The sequence below is a fragment of the Callorhinchus milii genome, unplaced genomic scaffold, assembly GCF_018977255.1.
Source record: "Callorhinchus milii isolate IMCB2004 unplaced genomic scaffold, IMCB_Cmil_1.0 Scaffold7, whole genome shotgun sequence".
Classification (NCBI taxonomy): domain Eukaryota; kingdom Metazoa; phylum Chordata; class Chondrichthyes; order Chimaeriformes; family Callorhinchidae; genus Callorhinchus; species Callorhinchus milii.
Window position 1 is genome coordinate 9,569,035 of NW_024704748.1, and position 15,730 is coordinate 9,584,764.

At 43.1% G+C, this 15,730-nt stretch overlaps 1 protein-coding gene across 1 annotated transcript; it reads left to right on the forward strand.

The window, feature by feature from the left end:
• The first annotated feature begins 777 nt into the window (after window positions 1-777).
• Window positions 778-12,569, forward strand: echs1 (enoyl CoA hydratase, short chain, 1, mitochondrial). Its single transcript, NM_001292195.1, is given in 8 exon segments — window positions 778-901; window positions 4,922-5,119; window positions 5,754-5,881; window positions 7,615-7,714; window positions 10,198-10,302; window positions 10,708-10,827; window positions 11,751-11,818; window positions 12,338-12,569. Coding segments are annotated over 8 exon segments (876 nt in total). The 5' UTR covers window positions 778-810; the 3' UTR covers window positions 12,404-12,569.
• The last annotated feature ends 3,161 nt before the right edge of the window (window positions 12,570-15,730 follow it).

Consider the following 15,730-nt stretch of genomic DNA (forward strand, 5'->3'; position numbering starts at 1 on the left):
AACAACTTGCATTTATATAGTACCCCTCACGCAGGGTAGCGTCCTGGAGCGCTTGACAGTGGCAGAGCCCGATGCCGAGCCGGGTGGAGGTAACAATAATAAAAATACCAGGGATAAGCGTGCACAGCAATCCGGAGAGACTTGATGAACCAGGACTGTTTTCGTTGGATAAGTGGTATAAATTGAGGACGTCCACCAGAGGTTAAAAAAAAACCTTAAAATATTTTACTCGTGGAGTGCCTTTACCCCCAAATGCAGCCTAATTCCGCGTTTCTCCCCCAAAATATACAGTCGATTCACTTTACAGCATATTCCGCGAAGCGCTTTGAGAACGTCTCGGCGACGTGGTAAGGTGTCACGTTACATCGTGACATCGGACGCAAAGCTTCATTAATCAGCGCCCGGGGACGTCCTCTCGAACGTGAAAGGCGCTCTGCAAACGTAACGTCGTTGCCGTGAACGAATTAATACCGAGAACCGGTGCGAACCGTGCGTGTCTCGCGGGGAAATCTGAAATGAAGACGGGGTGGGTGGGGGCGGGGGGGAGAAATATTAGAAAATTGCAGAGTGGGGGGAGGGGGGGGGGAGAGGTATTTTTTGTTGTTGTTGTTGTTTGTTTGTTTGGCGTTAATTATACCCAAGTGCCAAAGAGAGGAAACAAATGGTAGGAGGTGGAGGGAGAGGAGGAGGAGGAGGTGGAGCAGAGAGTGAGATTGGCAGCTGAGACCTCTCGCGAGGGCGCTGTGCAGTATTTGTTGCTGAGTGTCCGGGACAGACAGACAGACACAGACAAATAAATAAATAGCAGCGATGTCCTCTCGGTGCAGAAGCGCAATCCGTTTACTGCAGATCCCCTCCGCGCTGCCGGTCCGACTCACTGCAGCCCGAGGGTACGGCGCAGGTAAGGCTGAGCTGCGGCTCCTCTCTCCCCCTCTCTCTGTGCCGAGGCCACGGCTCCCACTCACTCACTCACTCACTCACTCACTGCGCGCTCTCACGCTCCCGGGGCCCTGTTGCGTTTGCATTGGCTTTGACCCGCACCGAAGGCAATGACCTTCCAGCTCTGCTCTGCTCGCACTCTGCAGCCTTGAGTGTTATTTTGCTGCACCACTGGCAGCAGCTTTGCCTTATGTATATATATGTATATTTCTATATATATATATATATATATTATTTTTTTTGGAAGAGCATCTCAAAGGGATTCACTGAATAATAATGATCTTTGCATTTGATATAGCGCTTTTCACGTCGGGAGGACGTCCCAAAGCGCTTCACAGAATACACTGTAAAGTGAATTGACTGTATATTTGTGGGCGAACGCGGCAGCCAATTGCGCACAGCGATGTCCCGCAAACAGTCGTGGATTGAAAATGACCAATTTATTATTGTTTTTTGTTTTTTTGGAGGGATTATTATTAGGCTCTGTGTGGAGTAAGGAAACTTGCCCAAGGTTTCGCCCTGTGCCTGGAATTGAACTCAGGTCTCTCACTTGCAAAGCGAGTGCTCTAACCACTGAGCTACAGGACGTGGCTCAGGGAGAGTGAGGCAGGTGCACAGGCAAAGCAGTTTGGAGAAGGGAATCCTGGATCACGAGGGCGTAGCAGCTGGATGCCAACCCAGGGGTGGGAGAGTGGGGGCACAAGCAGGACACTGGAGCTGGGTGTGGGCTGGGGAAAACTACCGCAAACCTTTGAAAATCAGGATCTTGAAAATGATTCCCAGCGACACATCGGATTTAAGAGATTCCGAATATCTCGCCCCACCGGCTGTTTGTGGGACTTTGCTGTGCGCGGCCGGCGGCTGCGTTTGACCCACACAATGCACAGTCAATCCACTTTACAGTGTATCCCGTGAAGCGCTTTGAGCCGTCTCAATGATCCACTATGTCAAACGCAAGGATTATTTTGATCTAAATATCGTAAGAGGGGTATTGGAGAAAGGGTAGGTAAATGGGACTGAAAGGATTGCGCTTAAAAGAGCCAGCACAGATACGATGGGCCGCATGGGCTTCTTCTGTGCTGTAAATCTCTTTATGTGAGGGTGATGGGTGAGCAAGGCATGGGTGAGCGTTTCATGTGCTTAGTGTAAGCAGAGCTGGATGCCGATGATCGTGACAATGAGTCATATGCAATTCCAGATCTAATTAATCCATGTGCCAGGAGGAAAATTGGGCACAGTCGTGAGTTTTATCTAACGCTATTCCAGCCGGAAATCTATGAAAGCCCTCTGCATCTACTCTGGTCGGTGCAAAGGAACTGGAGTAATTTATAATCCAGTTTTCCTGCCTTCACTACACTTAGTCACAAAATTTAAAGTTTAAATGTAATTTAATTTTAAGTTAATATCAGCAAACGTATAGTTCACTCTTCATGACAATGTAGCCATGGCCTAAGGCAGGCTGCTCTCTCTCTCATCTCTTTCTATCGTGGTTCCATAGCGTAGTGGTCAGTGTGCTCGCCTGGCAAGCGAGAGGACCCGACTTGGATTCCCGGCCAGGGCAAAATCTTAGGGAAGTTTCCATACTCCAAAGGTCTCTGTTTACCCAGCAAGTAAGTAGGAACCTAGCTGTTAGTCGAATGGCAGATCGCTTTCCGAGGGTCGTAATCCCTCCAAAAAACAATCACTCAATCCATAACTGTTTGTAACATACTGATGTGCGCAATTGGCTGCTGCGTTTTGGCAACAAAATACACAGACAATCCATTTTGGATACAGTGAAGTCCTGTAGCTCAGTGGTTAGAGCACTTGCTTTGCAAGTGAGAGACCTGAGTTCAATTCCAGGCACAGGGCGAAACCTTGGGCAAGTTTCCTTACTCCACACACCTAATAATAATCCCTCCAAAAAAACAAAACAATAATAAATTGGTCATTTTCAATCTATGGCAGTTTGTGGGACATTGCTGTGCGCAATTGGCTGCCGCGTTCGCCCACAAATATACAGTCAATTCACTTTACAGTGTGTTCTGTGAAGCGCTTTGGGACGTCCTCCCGACGTGAAAAGCGCTATATCAAATGCAAGGATTATTATTATTATTATTTTACAATATATTCTGTGAAGCTCTTTGAGAAGTTTTAACGATGTTATAAGGCGTTATATCTAAAGCAAGGATTATTATTTAAAAATCCAAAGATGGCCTCTTGTTCTGAGGGGTTTAAACAGATTCCAAGCCTGCTGGGCGAGGCTGAACTGTATTGCAGACCCGTGAGTAATGTATAGCATATTCTCAACTAATGAAAACTGACTTTGAGATACATTCACATGATACTCCCCCTCTTAGCCCCCCAGGCTGGGGTAGCTTGATTTATAAATTTGCCTATTGTGGAAAATGCTTCATTTCTGTGTTAAGCACTGCAGGATTTCTTTAGCAGTGGAATGGATCAAAACGTTAACATGGTAGGAAAATAAAATGCAGATGGAAGTCTGTCAGTATCCTCAGCAGTTTGTAGTTTTACAAGAGAAAAATAATGACGGTAATCTCCAGTACATCTTTTACAAAAGGACGGTCAGACTGCTATGATCCTGATCTGACTCTTCTTTTGAAACAGAAGCACAGGACCCCATGGGCTCTTTTGCTGCACTTTAGGGACTATTTTTAAATGATCACAGTAGAAGGCATTCCATTTTGACTTGAATGCAAAACAGCTGGTTGATTCTGACTGTGCCCATCATCTAATGGTGATAGGAGTAAGAAGCAAAATGTTTTTTTTCCTTCCAATTCTACTAATCAATCTGCCTGCCCCCCAAATATAATTTAACAATACGGTCTATAATTCCTGCATTAGGTGGCAGTCTGGCTCAGTCGGTAACATTCTCGTTCTAAGTCAGTGGATTGTGGGTTCAAGCCGCATGTCTGAGCTGACACCAGTGTGTTTTTTTTGGGGTGGGGGGTTGGAAGTACTGCTAGTTGGAGATGCCGTCCTTTGGACAGGATATTATGCTGAGGTGCCGTCTGCCTCTTGGGTGAATGTTGAAACCATGACACTATTCGAAAAGAGAAGGGAGTTTCTCCCGGTGTCCTGGCTAACATTTCTCCAGATAAAATTGGTCATTTACTTCACGCCTTTTGTGGGATATTGCTATGCGCAAATTGGTTGTCATGTTTGCCTACAAATATACAGTCACTACACTTTACAGTAAAAACAGGTCCTGTGAAGCTTTTTGAGATTTTTCGCTGATGGGAGGTGGCGCTATATCAAATGTAAGGATTATTGTCTTATCATTTGTGGAATCCTGTAGCATATTGGTTAGAGCACTCGCCTCGCAAGCGAGAGGACCGGGGTTCGATTCGCAAGCAAGGTGAAATATTAGGCAAGTTTCCTTACGGCATACGCCTCTGTTTACCTATCAGTAACCCGGTTGATTGGCGGATTGCTTTTTTGGGGGTAATAAAATAAATAACAATTTTGTTACTCCATACAGAGACGTGGAACACTGCCGTGCGCAAATGGCTACTGGGTTTCGCCCCAAAAAATATACAGTCAATGCACTTTACAGTATCTTCTGTGAAGCATTTTGAGACGTCTCGAAGATCTAACTGTTTAGCCAGAATCAACCAGCTATGTTGCATTCTTTCCCCCAAACCTAATGGAAACTTTCCAGACTCTTTCTAAGCAGTGGCTCTGCGTTTCTTATGTTTGAGAGCTCTGTACCAACTTAATACAGTAGCCCATTAAGGTTGTTCATTCGCCCTCTCTTCACTAAGCATTAGACTTAGTGTTGGGTTTAAACATTAGACTGAGTGCTGGCTTTAAATAAAATAAATTGTATGTTAATCGGTAACTAGTCTGACCTGGTTTGCTTACATACCTGAATGTTGTGTTTAATGTTAACATGAGTGTGTATTTGCACAGCCAATCGAAAAGTTGCAGTAAAAAGAAAAATGTGGTAATGTGCTGCATGTTTTTTTTGCTTTCTTTGAAGGCAGCCAATATCAATACATAATAGTGGAAAAGAAAGGAGAGAAACAAAATGTGGGCCTTATCCAGCTGAATCGGCCCAAAGCGTTGAACGCACTGTGTGATTCGCTGATGAGAGAGCTGAACCAGGCTGTTGAAACCTTTGAAGACGATCCTGAGATAGGAGCCATGGTTCTCACTGGCAGTGAAAGAGCCTTTGCAGGTAGTTGTTCAGGCAATGTGATAACTGTTGATTTATTTTTGACACCTGTGAAACCCATCACCATGCTTAAGAATATACAAATTACTCACGTGCTCACGCAGTGAATACAGACGTGTAGACTAGCTGTCATTCCTCATCATAGTGTATATTGTGGAGTCCTGTAACTTATTGGTTGGAGCACTTGCCTCTCAAGCGATTCCCAGGCAGGGCAAAACCTTAGGAAAGTTTCCTTACTCCATATGCCTCTGTTTTCCTAGCAGTAAGTAGGAACCTGTTTGTTAGTCGATTGGAGGATTACTTTCCGGGGGTAATAATCCCTTTTTTTTTTAAAAAAAATTTGGTCAATCAAGCCACAACTGTGTGTGGGACACTGCTGTGTGCAATTGGCTGTGCGCCTAAAAAATATACAGTCAATTGACTTTACAGTATATTCTGTAAAACCCTTTGAGATGTCTCAACGATCTGATAAGTTGCTCTACCAAATGCAACGATTATTATTGCGCTGTTTGAAATTTCATACACTGGTGGGGCTCTGCTCTCATAATGTCTATTGATGTGCATTGTGTATCTGCATTGTGCATATGGGTGTGTTGTCCTGGTGCCTGAATCCCCACTCTATTTGTTGTATTACTAGCTGGAGCTGATATCAAGGAAATGCAGGACCGAACATTCCAGGAATGTTACAGAGGAAACTTCCTTTCTCATTGGAACAGGTTGACGTTGGCTAAAAAGCCAGTAATTGCTGCTGTGAACGGCTTTGCTGTAAGTAGCGACATATCGCTATGTGAATGTGTTGCACAAACATTTGCCGTTTAAACAGTCCACTTGCATGCTATTTAACAGTCGTAAAACTCCTTACGATTGGTATAGCGCCTTTCATGTTGGGAGAACGATTTCAAATACTTCACAGGATGTAGTGTAACGTATAGTGACTGTGTATTTTGTAGCCAAACACAGTAATGTCCCACTAACAGCCATGAAGTGAATGAGCAATTTTATTTTTGAACGTTATGTGTTGAAAGTCATTACATCCCGGTGTTGTGTGAACTCTTTATCCCTGTGTTCCCTATTGTTTATTTTTCAGTTCCACCTGCATTTCTTGCTTTTATATACTTACTCTGGTAACCAAGTCAGATCATCTTAATTAAATTTTACAGCAACCGACTTTGGAAATAAAACAAAATTGATGCATTACATTGTGCAATTACCCTAGAGGTAGTGCAGAGGAGAGCAATGAGGTTGATCCTCGGTGTTAGAGAAATGAGCTATCAGCAACGATTAAACAAGCTGCTGGGGCTCTTCATTCTTCAAAGAAGACGACTTAGAGGAGAACTCACAGATGTGTGTAAAAGTTTAAATGGGGTTGAGAAAGTAAACCCAGATCAATACTGCAGGATGCTGTAAGACAGTAGAACAAGAGGACACGGGTTTAGAGTTGGAAAGGGCAGATACCAAGTTTTTCTTCACTTAAATAGTAATCAATGACTGGAATACATTGCCAGGTGGTAGAAGCCAGGACACTGGACTCTTTTAGAAAGCAGCTTTGTGTTGTGATAAGGGCGTGGTAGGTGGGTATTTTGGAAGGATGAGATTGAATGGGGGCCAAATAACCTTTGTAAATCTGGTGATCTTGTACGTCAGGGTTTCAGTTTCTGATCACAGTCCAGTAGCTCCCCGCGGCCCCCCCCCCGCACACACCCACACATACACACAGTCATAGAGGAGGGTCTTGAGATGTGCCTTGAAGGAGGCAAGGGAGGGAGCAAAGTGAAGGGACTGTGGGATGGAGTTCCAAAGGGTAGGAGCCTGGTTTGGGAGAGAACATGAGCTGCAGAGTTCTGGATGATCTGCAGCTTGTGGAGGGAAGAGTTGGGAAAGGACTGTTGAGGGTCAAACAAAACGCCAAGGTTCTGGATTAGCTCAGTGAGGTGGAGTGTGCATCCGTGAATGGTGTTCCTGCCAGTGCCTGAGGTTTAGAGGCGCTGATGGGAGCCAATCAGGAGGGCCTCAGTCTTGTTGACGTTCAACTGTAGAAAGTTAGCTCTCATCCAGGACTTCATAGAATTATACAGCCCACAAGGAGGCCATTCGGCCCATCGTGTCTGTGCCGGCTCTTTGAAAAGAACTATCCAAATCAATTCCACTCCCACCCTCTCTCCCCATAGCTCTGCAAACTGTCCTCTTCAAATAATTATCTACTTTTCTCTTAAAAGTTGTTATCGAATCGGCTTCCACCTCCCTTTCAGACTTTGTTTGACGAGACTTTCTGTCAGACAGCAGTGGTCCTGGAGTTTTCTGCCCACACTCAACAATTCAGGTTCATGTGTGAAGAATAATCACTGGTCACCCCAGCGTAAACCTGTGCTTGGGTTGAGATGGGGTGGTGGTGGTCAGCGAGGAGGGGGCGGGTAGCGAGAAAGCAATACATCAACCCCTGAGAAAAGGTTGTAAAGGAGTTCCCATCGTGACTTTGACCTTTTGTGTGTTCTCCACAGCTCGGAGGAGGCTGTGAGTTGGCCATGATGTGTGACATCATCTACGCAGGAGAAAAGGCCCAGTTTGGACAGCCGGAGATCTTGCTGGGGACTATTCCGGGTAAACACACTTCGTTGATTATTACAGCATTGCCTTACACCGGTTCAGTTACACTACAGTGTAGTGAGATTAGACGACTGCTCCACAGCACTTGCTACCTGGCATTTTTGAGGCTTGTCCATAATCGTGTAGGACGTGTGCTGCCGCTCACTGATTAAGTGATCTGGGATACTACTGTGCATGAGGGGTACTATATAAATGCAAGATGTTGTTGATTCATAGCAAGAGTCCTAAAGTGGCCACATTGATGTATAAATTGAGGCTGATCAGCATCATTGCTGATATTATGACCAAAAACTACTCTTTTGAAAGAGGGTAACGGGGATTACAGGCCCTTAATTTAACATTGCATTTGACAATGCAGATTCCTTTAAACTTCTCCCACCCCCCCAGTACTGCATTGGAGTATCAGCAAAGACTTATGAGCTCAAGTCCCAACATGGCGCTTGAACACATGGAGTCCTGTAGCTCAGTGGTTAGAGCACTCGCCTTGCAAGCGAGACACCTGGGTTCAATTCAATGCAGGGCGAAACCTTGGGCAAGTTTCCTTACTCCACACACGTAATAATCCTCCAAAACAAAACAATAATAAATTGGTCATTTTCAATCCACGACTGTTTGTGGGACACTGCTGTGTGCAATTGGCTGCCGCGTTTCGCCCACAAATATATGGTCAATTCACTTTACAGTCTATTCTGTGAAGCGCATTGAGATGTCAAGAAGATGTGAAAAGCGCTATATCAAATGTAAGGATTATTATTATAACACATAACCATCTGACCCAGTGGCAAGAGTGTCACCAGGATGACACCAATAATTTTTGAATCAATAAGTTACTGAATAAATATCAAGTCCCCTGCATATCCTGGTCAGTGAGCTCCCTTCTGCACTATTCTAACCGTTCAACCAGCTGAGGGTTATAGAACGTTTGTGTTGAGAGTCTTGCATCAGTGCTGAGATTGTACTGTGAAGATTACGGATGGGTTGGCTGTGTACTTTACCTGAGCATATTACCACACACGAGAGATTGCCCAACTGGACTGGCCTAAAAACAAACTTTTGAACTCCTGCAGCGATGATCATTCCATTGGGGCTTCCTACATTCTGCCTCCCTCTTTTGAGTCAGTAGTTCAGCCATCGAAGGCCAGATTGAACGTCAGTGTACAGTTGCAACGTGCTGGTTATTCCTATTGTTAGAGACATAGATACGTGGTATTAGATGGGGGTATTAAGTGCTATGGTGAAATGACAGGGCATTAGGAATAAAAGATCAGCCAAGATCTAATAAATTGGTGGAACAGGCTCAATGTGCTGAATGGTCTTCTGTTCCTGTTCTTCCTGTGTTCCTAAGCTCAGGTCCAGATCAGTGAGAGAACATTGGATACAACTATGTGTCTTGTCTGATATATAGTAAGATTTTATTGTTTGCAGCTGTAATGATGTTCTTGCAAGTGGAGCTCATCCAATAATAATAATAATAATACTAATAATCCTTGCATTTGATATAGCGCTTTTCACGTCGGGAGGACGTCCCAAAGCGCTTCACAGAACACACTGTAAAGTGAATTGACTGTATATTTGTGGGCGAACGTGGCAGCCAATTGCGCACAGCAATGTCCCACAAACAGTCGTAGATTGAAAATGACCAATTTATTGTTGTTTTTGTTTTTTTGGAGAGATTATTATTAGGCGTGTGGAGTAAGGAAACTTGCCCAAGGTTTTGCCCTGCCTGGAATTGAACTCAGGTCTCTCACTTGCAAAGCGAGTGCTCTAACCACTGAGCTACAGGACTCCACAAATGCCAAACTGTGTTCAAGGAAAACATTTACTTGCATTTTTATGGAGCTTCTTTATGTCGAAACATCTCAAAAGTGCTTTGCAGTAATTGCAGTGAAGTGTTGTGATTGCCTTTTGCAATCACTACACACAGGAAGATGCCACAACTAGGAGAAACAGAAATTAATCTGAGGCCAGAACACCAGGAGAAATCGCCTTCTTTATTCCAATAGTGTAGTGGGATCTTTAGCATCCGTGTGAAGAACAAACAGACAGGACTCAGGTTTAACATTGCTTCCAAAGAGCAATATCTCTGACAGTGCAGCATTCCCCTAGATACTGAACTGGAATGTCAATCTAGACTGAGGTCAAGTGCCGATGTGGGGATGGAATCCATAACCTTCTTGCCCCAGGGGTGAGAATGCTGCCAAGGTGACTTTTCACTACGTTTTTTTTAACAACAAAAATCACAGTTGTTGTTTTAAAGTCCCAAACCAATGATGTGAAGCCACTGAGATCTGTACTATAATTGTTCAGGAAAACCATTTCACTGGGGACATGAATAATAAAGGCAATATCCTCCCAGTTAATTAAAACACAAGCCATCCCGATGAGGGAATGGATTAAGGCACGAGCGAGCGATTGATTTTTTGGTGACAAGGCACTGGTGTAAATACTAAAGCTTGCAATGGTTTCATTTGGTTCAGGGGCTGGTGGGACTCAACGGCTGACGAGAGCAGTGGGGAAGTCACTCGCCATGGAAATGGTTCTCACTGGAGATCGAATCTCAGCTCAAACAGCCAAAGAGGCAGGTATGGGTGTTGACTAGTTTCTACAGTTTCTGATCTGTTCTTACCTAACAAGTGCATGATTTCAGCTGAACCTTTCTCTGCTCAATAAATTAGTGCAACAGAGTAAAGATCATCCAATGGTAGTGTTTCTCCACTAAACTCATTTCAAAGATTAGATTGATTAGTAAAAAGGTACTTTTGCAACGTGCAGACTAGTGTTAATTAAAGGGTTTCAAAAGCCCCCAAATTTCTCTTGTGGCCCTTGAGTTAAACATGGAGAGTTGAGCGATGTTTTCTCAGGAGCAAACTAAAGAGTGATTTCTTTAAAATAATTATACAGGATATTCCTCCTTTCAGTTTCTTTTGAAGCACAACCAACCATGTGGCTGTCAATTAAAAATTGTTTTTTGTTGACTTGTTTCTAAGGCCTCGTCAGTAAAGTGTACCCAGTTTCTGAGGTGGTCGAAGAGGCCATCAAATGTGGAGAAAAAATAGCCAGCAACTCGAAGCTGATCACCGCAATTGCAAAGGAGGCAGTCAATGCTGGTAGGCAGAAAGCCCATAGCAAGTGCTTACTTGCAAGTATGTTTTATTGCATGTATCCCCTCCCACACAGGGGATATATATATATATAAGTGTGAATCAAAAGTCCTTACTCATAGATCTATATGAGATATTCAAACTGCTTGCCATGTAGACGTTTACGCATCAATCAACTCAGTAACAAAAAGTTTAATGAACACTGTGAAGGACACCTGTAATAATTGCACAATCTTTACGAATATTGTCTTTTAAAAAAAACACAATTAATAATTAAACTATGAGTAAGGACTTCTGATTCACCCTATATCTTATAATAATAGACAAAATGTCTGTGTGTGTGTGTGTGTCTGTTTTACTTGTTATTTGGATCCTTTTTCCACTTTTTGGTAAAATATGTTCACAGTGGCTATGGGGAATTTGGAGACTGTATTGCCTTACATTATTTTACCTGTGGGCAAGAGGGCTGTACAGGTTAACTGAATCATATGTTGGAAAAGAAGAACGGAAGAAAATTTCCTGGGTTATTTTTAGATTTTTTTGTCTGCTATTTATTTTCGGTTTTACTTATTCTGCGGCCATCAAATGAAAGTAACAGATGGACAGTTACACTAGTGAGAACTTCAGCCTTTTTAAATGTTACAGGATCCCAAATTCCACCTCCTGTGTTCAATATCAGGCAGACATGTGGAATCATTCTTAAATCATGTCTTTATTTGGAAGAAGGTTTTCTTTAGTTCTTAAAAAGAACTGGCTTCTGAACAAACCGAATTGAGCAATTTTCCACAATTCCTTAAAATTTGAAGACAAAATAGTCTTACAGGCCAAGACTAAGTGGAGTTTGGGGCCTACAGCGTTTTAACCATTGAAAAATGAACCTTCCTGTGGGCTCACTTACTCAGTGCTGTATGCACGTGCCTTTATTTCAGCTTTTGAGCTATCGTTAACAGAAGGAAATCGACTGGAGAAGAGATTGTTCCACATGACATTTGCCACTGTAAGTGAGCTTTGCTTTGACTACAACATCTTATGTTCATAAAATTCCTTGCATTTGATACAACACTAAATGCATCAATGCGTTTCACATGTACTGACTGTGTATTTATAGGTGAGCCCTTCGGGCTATTTGCCCACAGCCTTGAACTATAATCAGCCTTGAAGTCAATGACCCAATTTATAAGAAAATAATAATCTTTATATTTGATATAACATCTTTCACATCAAGAAGACACCTCAAAGTGCTTTACAGGATATATTGTAAAGTATAGAGACTGTCAGCAAATGCAGCAGCTAATTTTGTGCACAGTAATGTCCCACAAACAGCCATGAAGTGAATGACCCATTTTATCCAGAGGATTATTGGCTTGGGAGAAACTCCCTTGTCTTTTCCAGTTATGCCATGGCATATTATAGCGTCCAACCGAACAGATTAGTTAAACACTGAACCTTTGATAATGCAATGCTCCCCTATGTTCCGAGGCATTCAGCTGATGCCTTGACAAATGTTTTATTTCAGAAAGACCAAAAGGAAGGAATGACTGCATTCGTTGAGAAGAGGAAGGCAGTGTTCAGCAACCAGTGATTGGAAGGAGAAGTCTTTGCTAGCCTCACTGAAGAAACTGAAAACCGATCCTTTTTAAAAAAAAAAGGCAAAATAAAATCTTGCATCTTGGATGGTCAAACCATTGAAGACAATATCAAAACCACGATAAACAGCTTCCTGATTTCAAATAAAAACAATTGTATTTTTAATTTTTTTACCCATCTATTTACCCATTAGTTTTATTTTTACATTGGGTAGGGTAAGTGTTTAGCCCAGCAGAATAGAGCAGCTCAGCTGGTATGGTATGGTTTGATGAATGGTACCATCTACATCCTAACTTCTTATGAACCTTATGGCTCTACCTTCTCTCTCCTCATGATCTTAGTCTCTTAGATTGAGGACTTCTTCCACCATGACAGACCTTGCTAGACAGGCAACAGGAAGTTTGCCAGACAGTGCTCAGCCAATACAGTTTTAGCTGGTTAGACTCCAGCAATACCTCTGATGTATATTCTGAAGTTCTTAAGCCTTGGCTCTTGCCAACCTGCACTTAATACTCTCTTGAATTAGGTAAGAAGTGCGCATCCCTCCAGACAAAGAGTTTGCACTCCATTACAGACGTAGGGGAATTTTTTATGTGAAAGTGGCATATATGGACCTTAATCTGGTTTGGAAACTCTTAAACATAGTTATGGGTTTCTGCATATATCAGATTCTTGGCTGACCAAAAAAATAACATGAACAGATAGCTGGTTGCAAACCGCGCACAAGCTCAGCCAACTGGGAGACAAGGTTGACTGGAGTGAGTTACTATGGTCAACCTCACAGCCAAGCTCTGAGAAAGAATTGGGCTGTTTTCAATCTTACTGGGATAAACGTTTGAGTTATTGATAATTGTACCAGACTTGCTTTGTACAGCAATTCATTCCATACATAACCTGGTGAGCTCAGAACATACTGACTCTTTTTGGAATGCATGGTTAATAGTGTTTGTCTCCCAGCGCAATAGATAAGATGCTATAAATGGCACAGATTTAAAATCGAGAATTTGGGAAAAGTTAATAGGCTTGAAGTGCTGCACCCAGAAAGCTTTTATTAAAATTCCTCACAATCCAGAGCAGCATTCCCTTCAGGATTTTAAAATACCCTAAGAAGGAATTGGACTGATTTCAGCATTTTACTTAAAATGGGCAGCTTCCAGATCCATGTCACAATGAGGAAATATCCTCCCATCGGTCTTCTCAAACAATAACATGGAACACATCGTCTCAGAAAACTAGACGAGAAATCAGTTGGGGATTTTTTATGTGACAAATGGGAAGACTTGTTGGGAGAGTAATACATCTATTAAGGGCAGTGGCCAGGAAGTGGGTGTTGGGGAGATTTGTAGTATGTGAGCTGTGGAATGCTCTGTGGCACAGCAAGCTAGATGGGCTGAACGGCTGGCCTCTTGTTCCTAATTTTATGTGTTCCAGCCAGCCCACAATAGCTGATGTGTGAAGTGTGGTGTATTTATCCCAACCAGCAGCAGGGTGTTGCATTTACAAACCGCTCACATCACCACATTCCCTTTCTTGGTTGTAGTGTTGCATCCTGTGTCTGCTCCAGGTGTATTCACCTCCTATAGAAAGATGAAGGCGTTTCACAAACAACAACAGCTTGGATTTATATAGCACCCTCCACGCTGGACGGCGTCTCAGGACGCTTCACAGTAACGGATCCTGGGACCGAGCCAGGGGGGGGGGGGGGGGAAGGTGACCAAAGGTGAAAAGAAAGGTCTTCAGCAGAGACCTGAAAATGGGAAGGGAGTGAGTGAGACGAAGGGAGTGAGGAAGGCAGTTCCAGAGCCTCGGGACATAGTGGCTGAAGGCACAGCCACCGAGGGTGTTTCGGAGGACTCGGGACGAGGAGGAGGCCAGACCCGGAGGAACGAAGGCAACGGGTATTGTTTTGAGGAGAGAGGAGGTCAGAGAGGTAGGGGGGTGCAGAGGAGTGCAGGGACTTGAATACAAGGGTGAGGATCTTGAAATCGATCTTCTCTGGGATGGGCAGCCAGTCCAGTCTGGCAAGGACTGGGGTGATCGGGGAAAAAAGGGCTGAACTGCTGGCCTCTTATTCCTAATTTTATGTGTTCCAGCCAGCCCACAAGAGCTGATGTGTGAAGTGTGGTATTTATCCGAACCAGCAGCAGGGTGGAGCAAGAGAACAGTGGCTCACAAACCCAATGATTTGTGCAAATCCTTTACCGTCCAGCACATTGGGACATCCTCCTGACATGAAAGGTGCTATATAAATGTAATTTTTGTTGTTTGTGTTAAAATGTCAATTGGTCAAGGATTTGCTACACATTACAGTAACTTCTGTGAAGACCAATAAAGCACTGACAAGGCACCAGAAAAAGCAATTGCCACTAGATGGCCCTATTTTATCAAAGACCATATGTGTGAGAGATTTATAAGCTTTCAAGAACTAATACCAAATAAATTGCTTGTGTAACTTGGAGTTACTTTTAACAATTTGTAAATAAAGTGTGAATTTCCCTCTTAAAATATGATCTTGCTTTATTTAATAGCTGAAGCATATACATATTATATATTACATGTATTATTGTAGAAATAATGCTTGCATTTGATATAGTGCCCTATCATGTCAAAACATCTCAAAGAGCTACACTTTTCTGTAAAGTGTAGTGATTGTATTTGTAGGTGAACACAGCAGCTGATTTGCATAGAATAATATTGCACAGTCAAGAGGTGAATGACCAATCAACTGAGGGATTGTTGGCCTGTACACCAGGAAAAATTCCCTTCTCTTTTCGAACACCTTCATGGGATCTTTATTGTCTGCCTGAATCAGTAGGATAGAATCTTAGTTAAGATCTCGTGCAAAGGATGTCCCCACCAACAAAGCAACTCTTTCCCCCAGTATCAGCCAAGACCGTGACCTCAGAGTCTCCAAGGTAGAGAATTCAGATCCAGGGTAGCGGCTTACATTATAAATAACAGCACAGTGTGCTCCAAGACAGTGACACTCACTTAATTTACTGACTGTTGGTATAAAAAAAACAGCTGTGTTCTGGCCTATCATTAAAAAAAGTTGGTGGGGGGGACACAGCAATAATTCCTGTTTGTCCGCATCTGCAATCCCTGTTCCCAATTGTCCCGGGCTCCACTGTTCTCCTGATGTTACAATGTGTTCTTATTGGCACGAAAGGAAGCCAAGGGTTGAGCTCATGTTATTGGGAGAGACTCAGGAACACATCAAGGTTTTAACCCATTCCTGTTGCGTGGCCAAATCCACAATGGGAGATGGTGGATGCAGAAAGTGTTGATTCTTTGGAATGCAACTTAGATAGATTTATTTTAG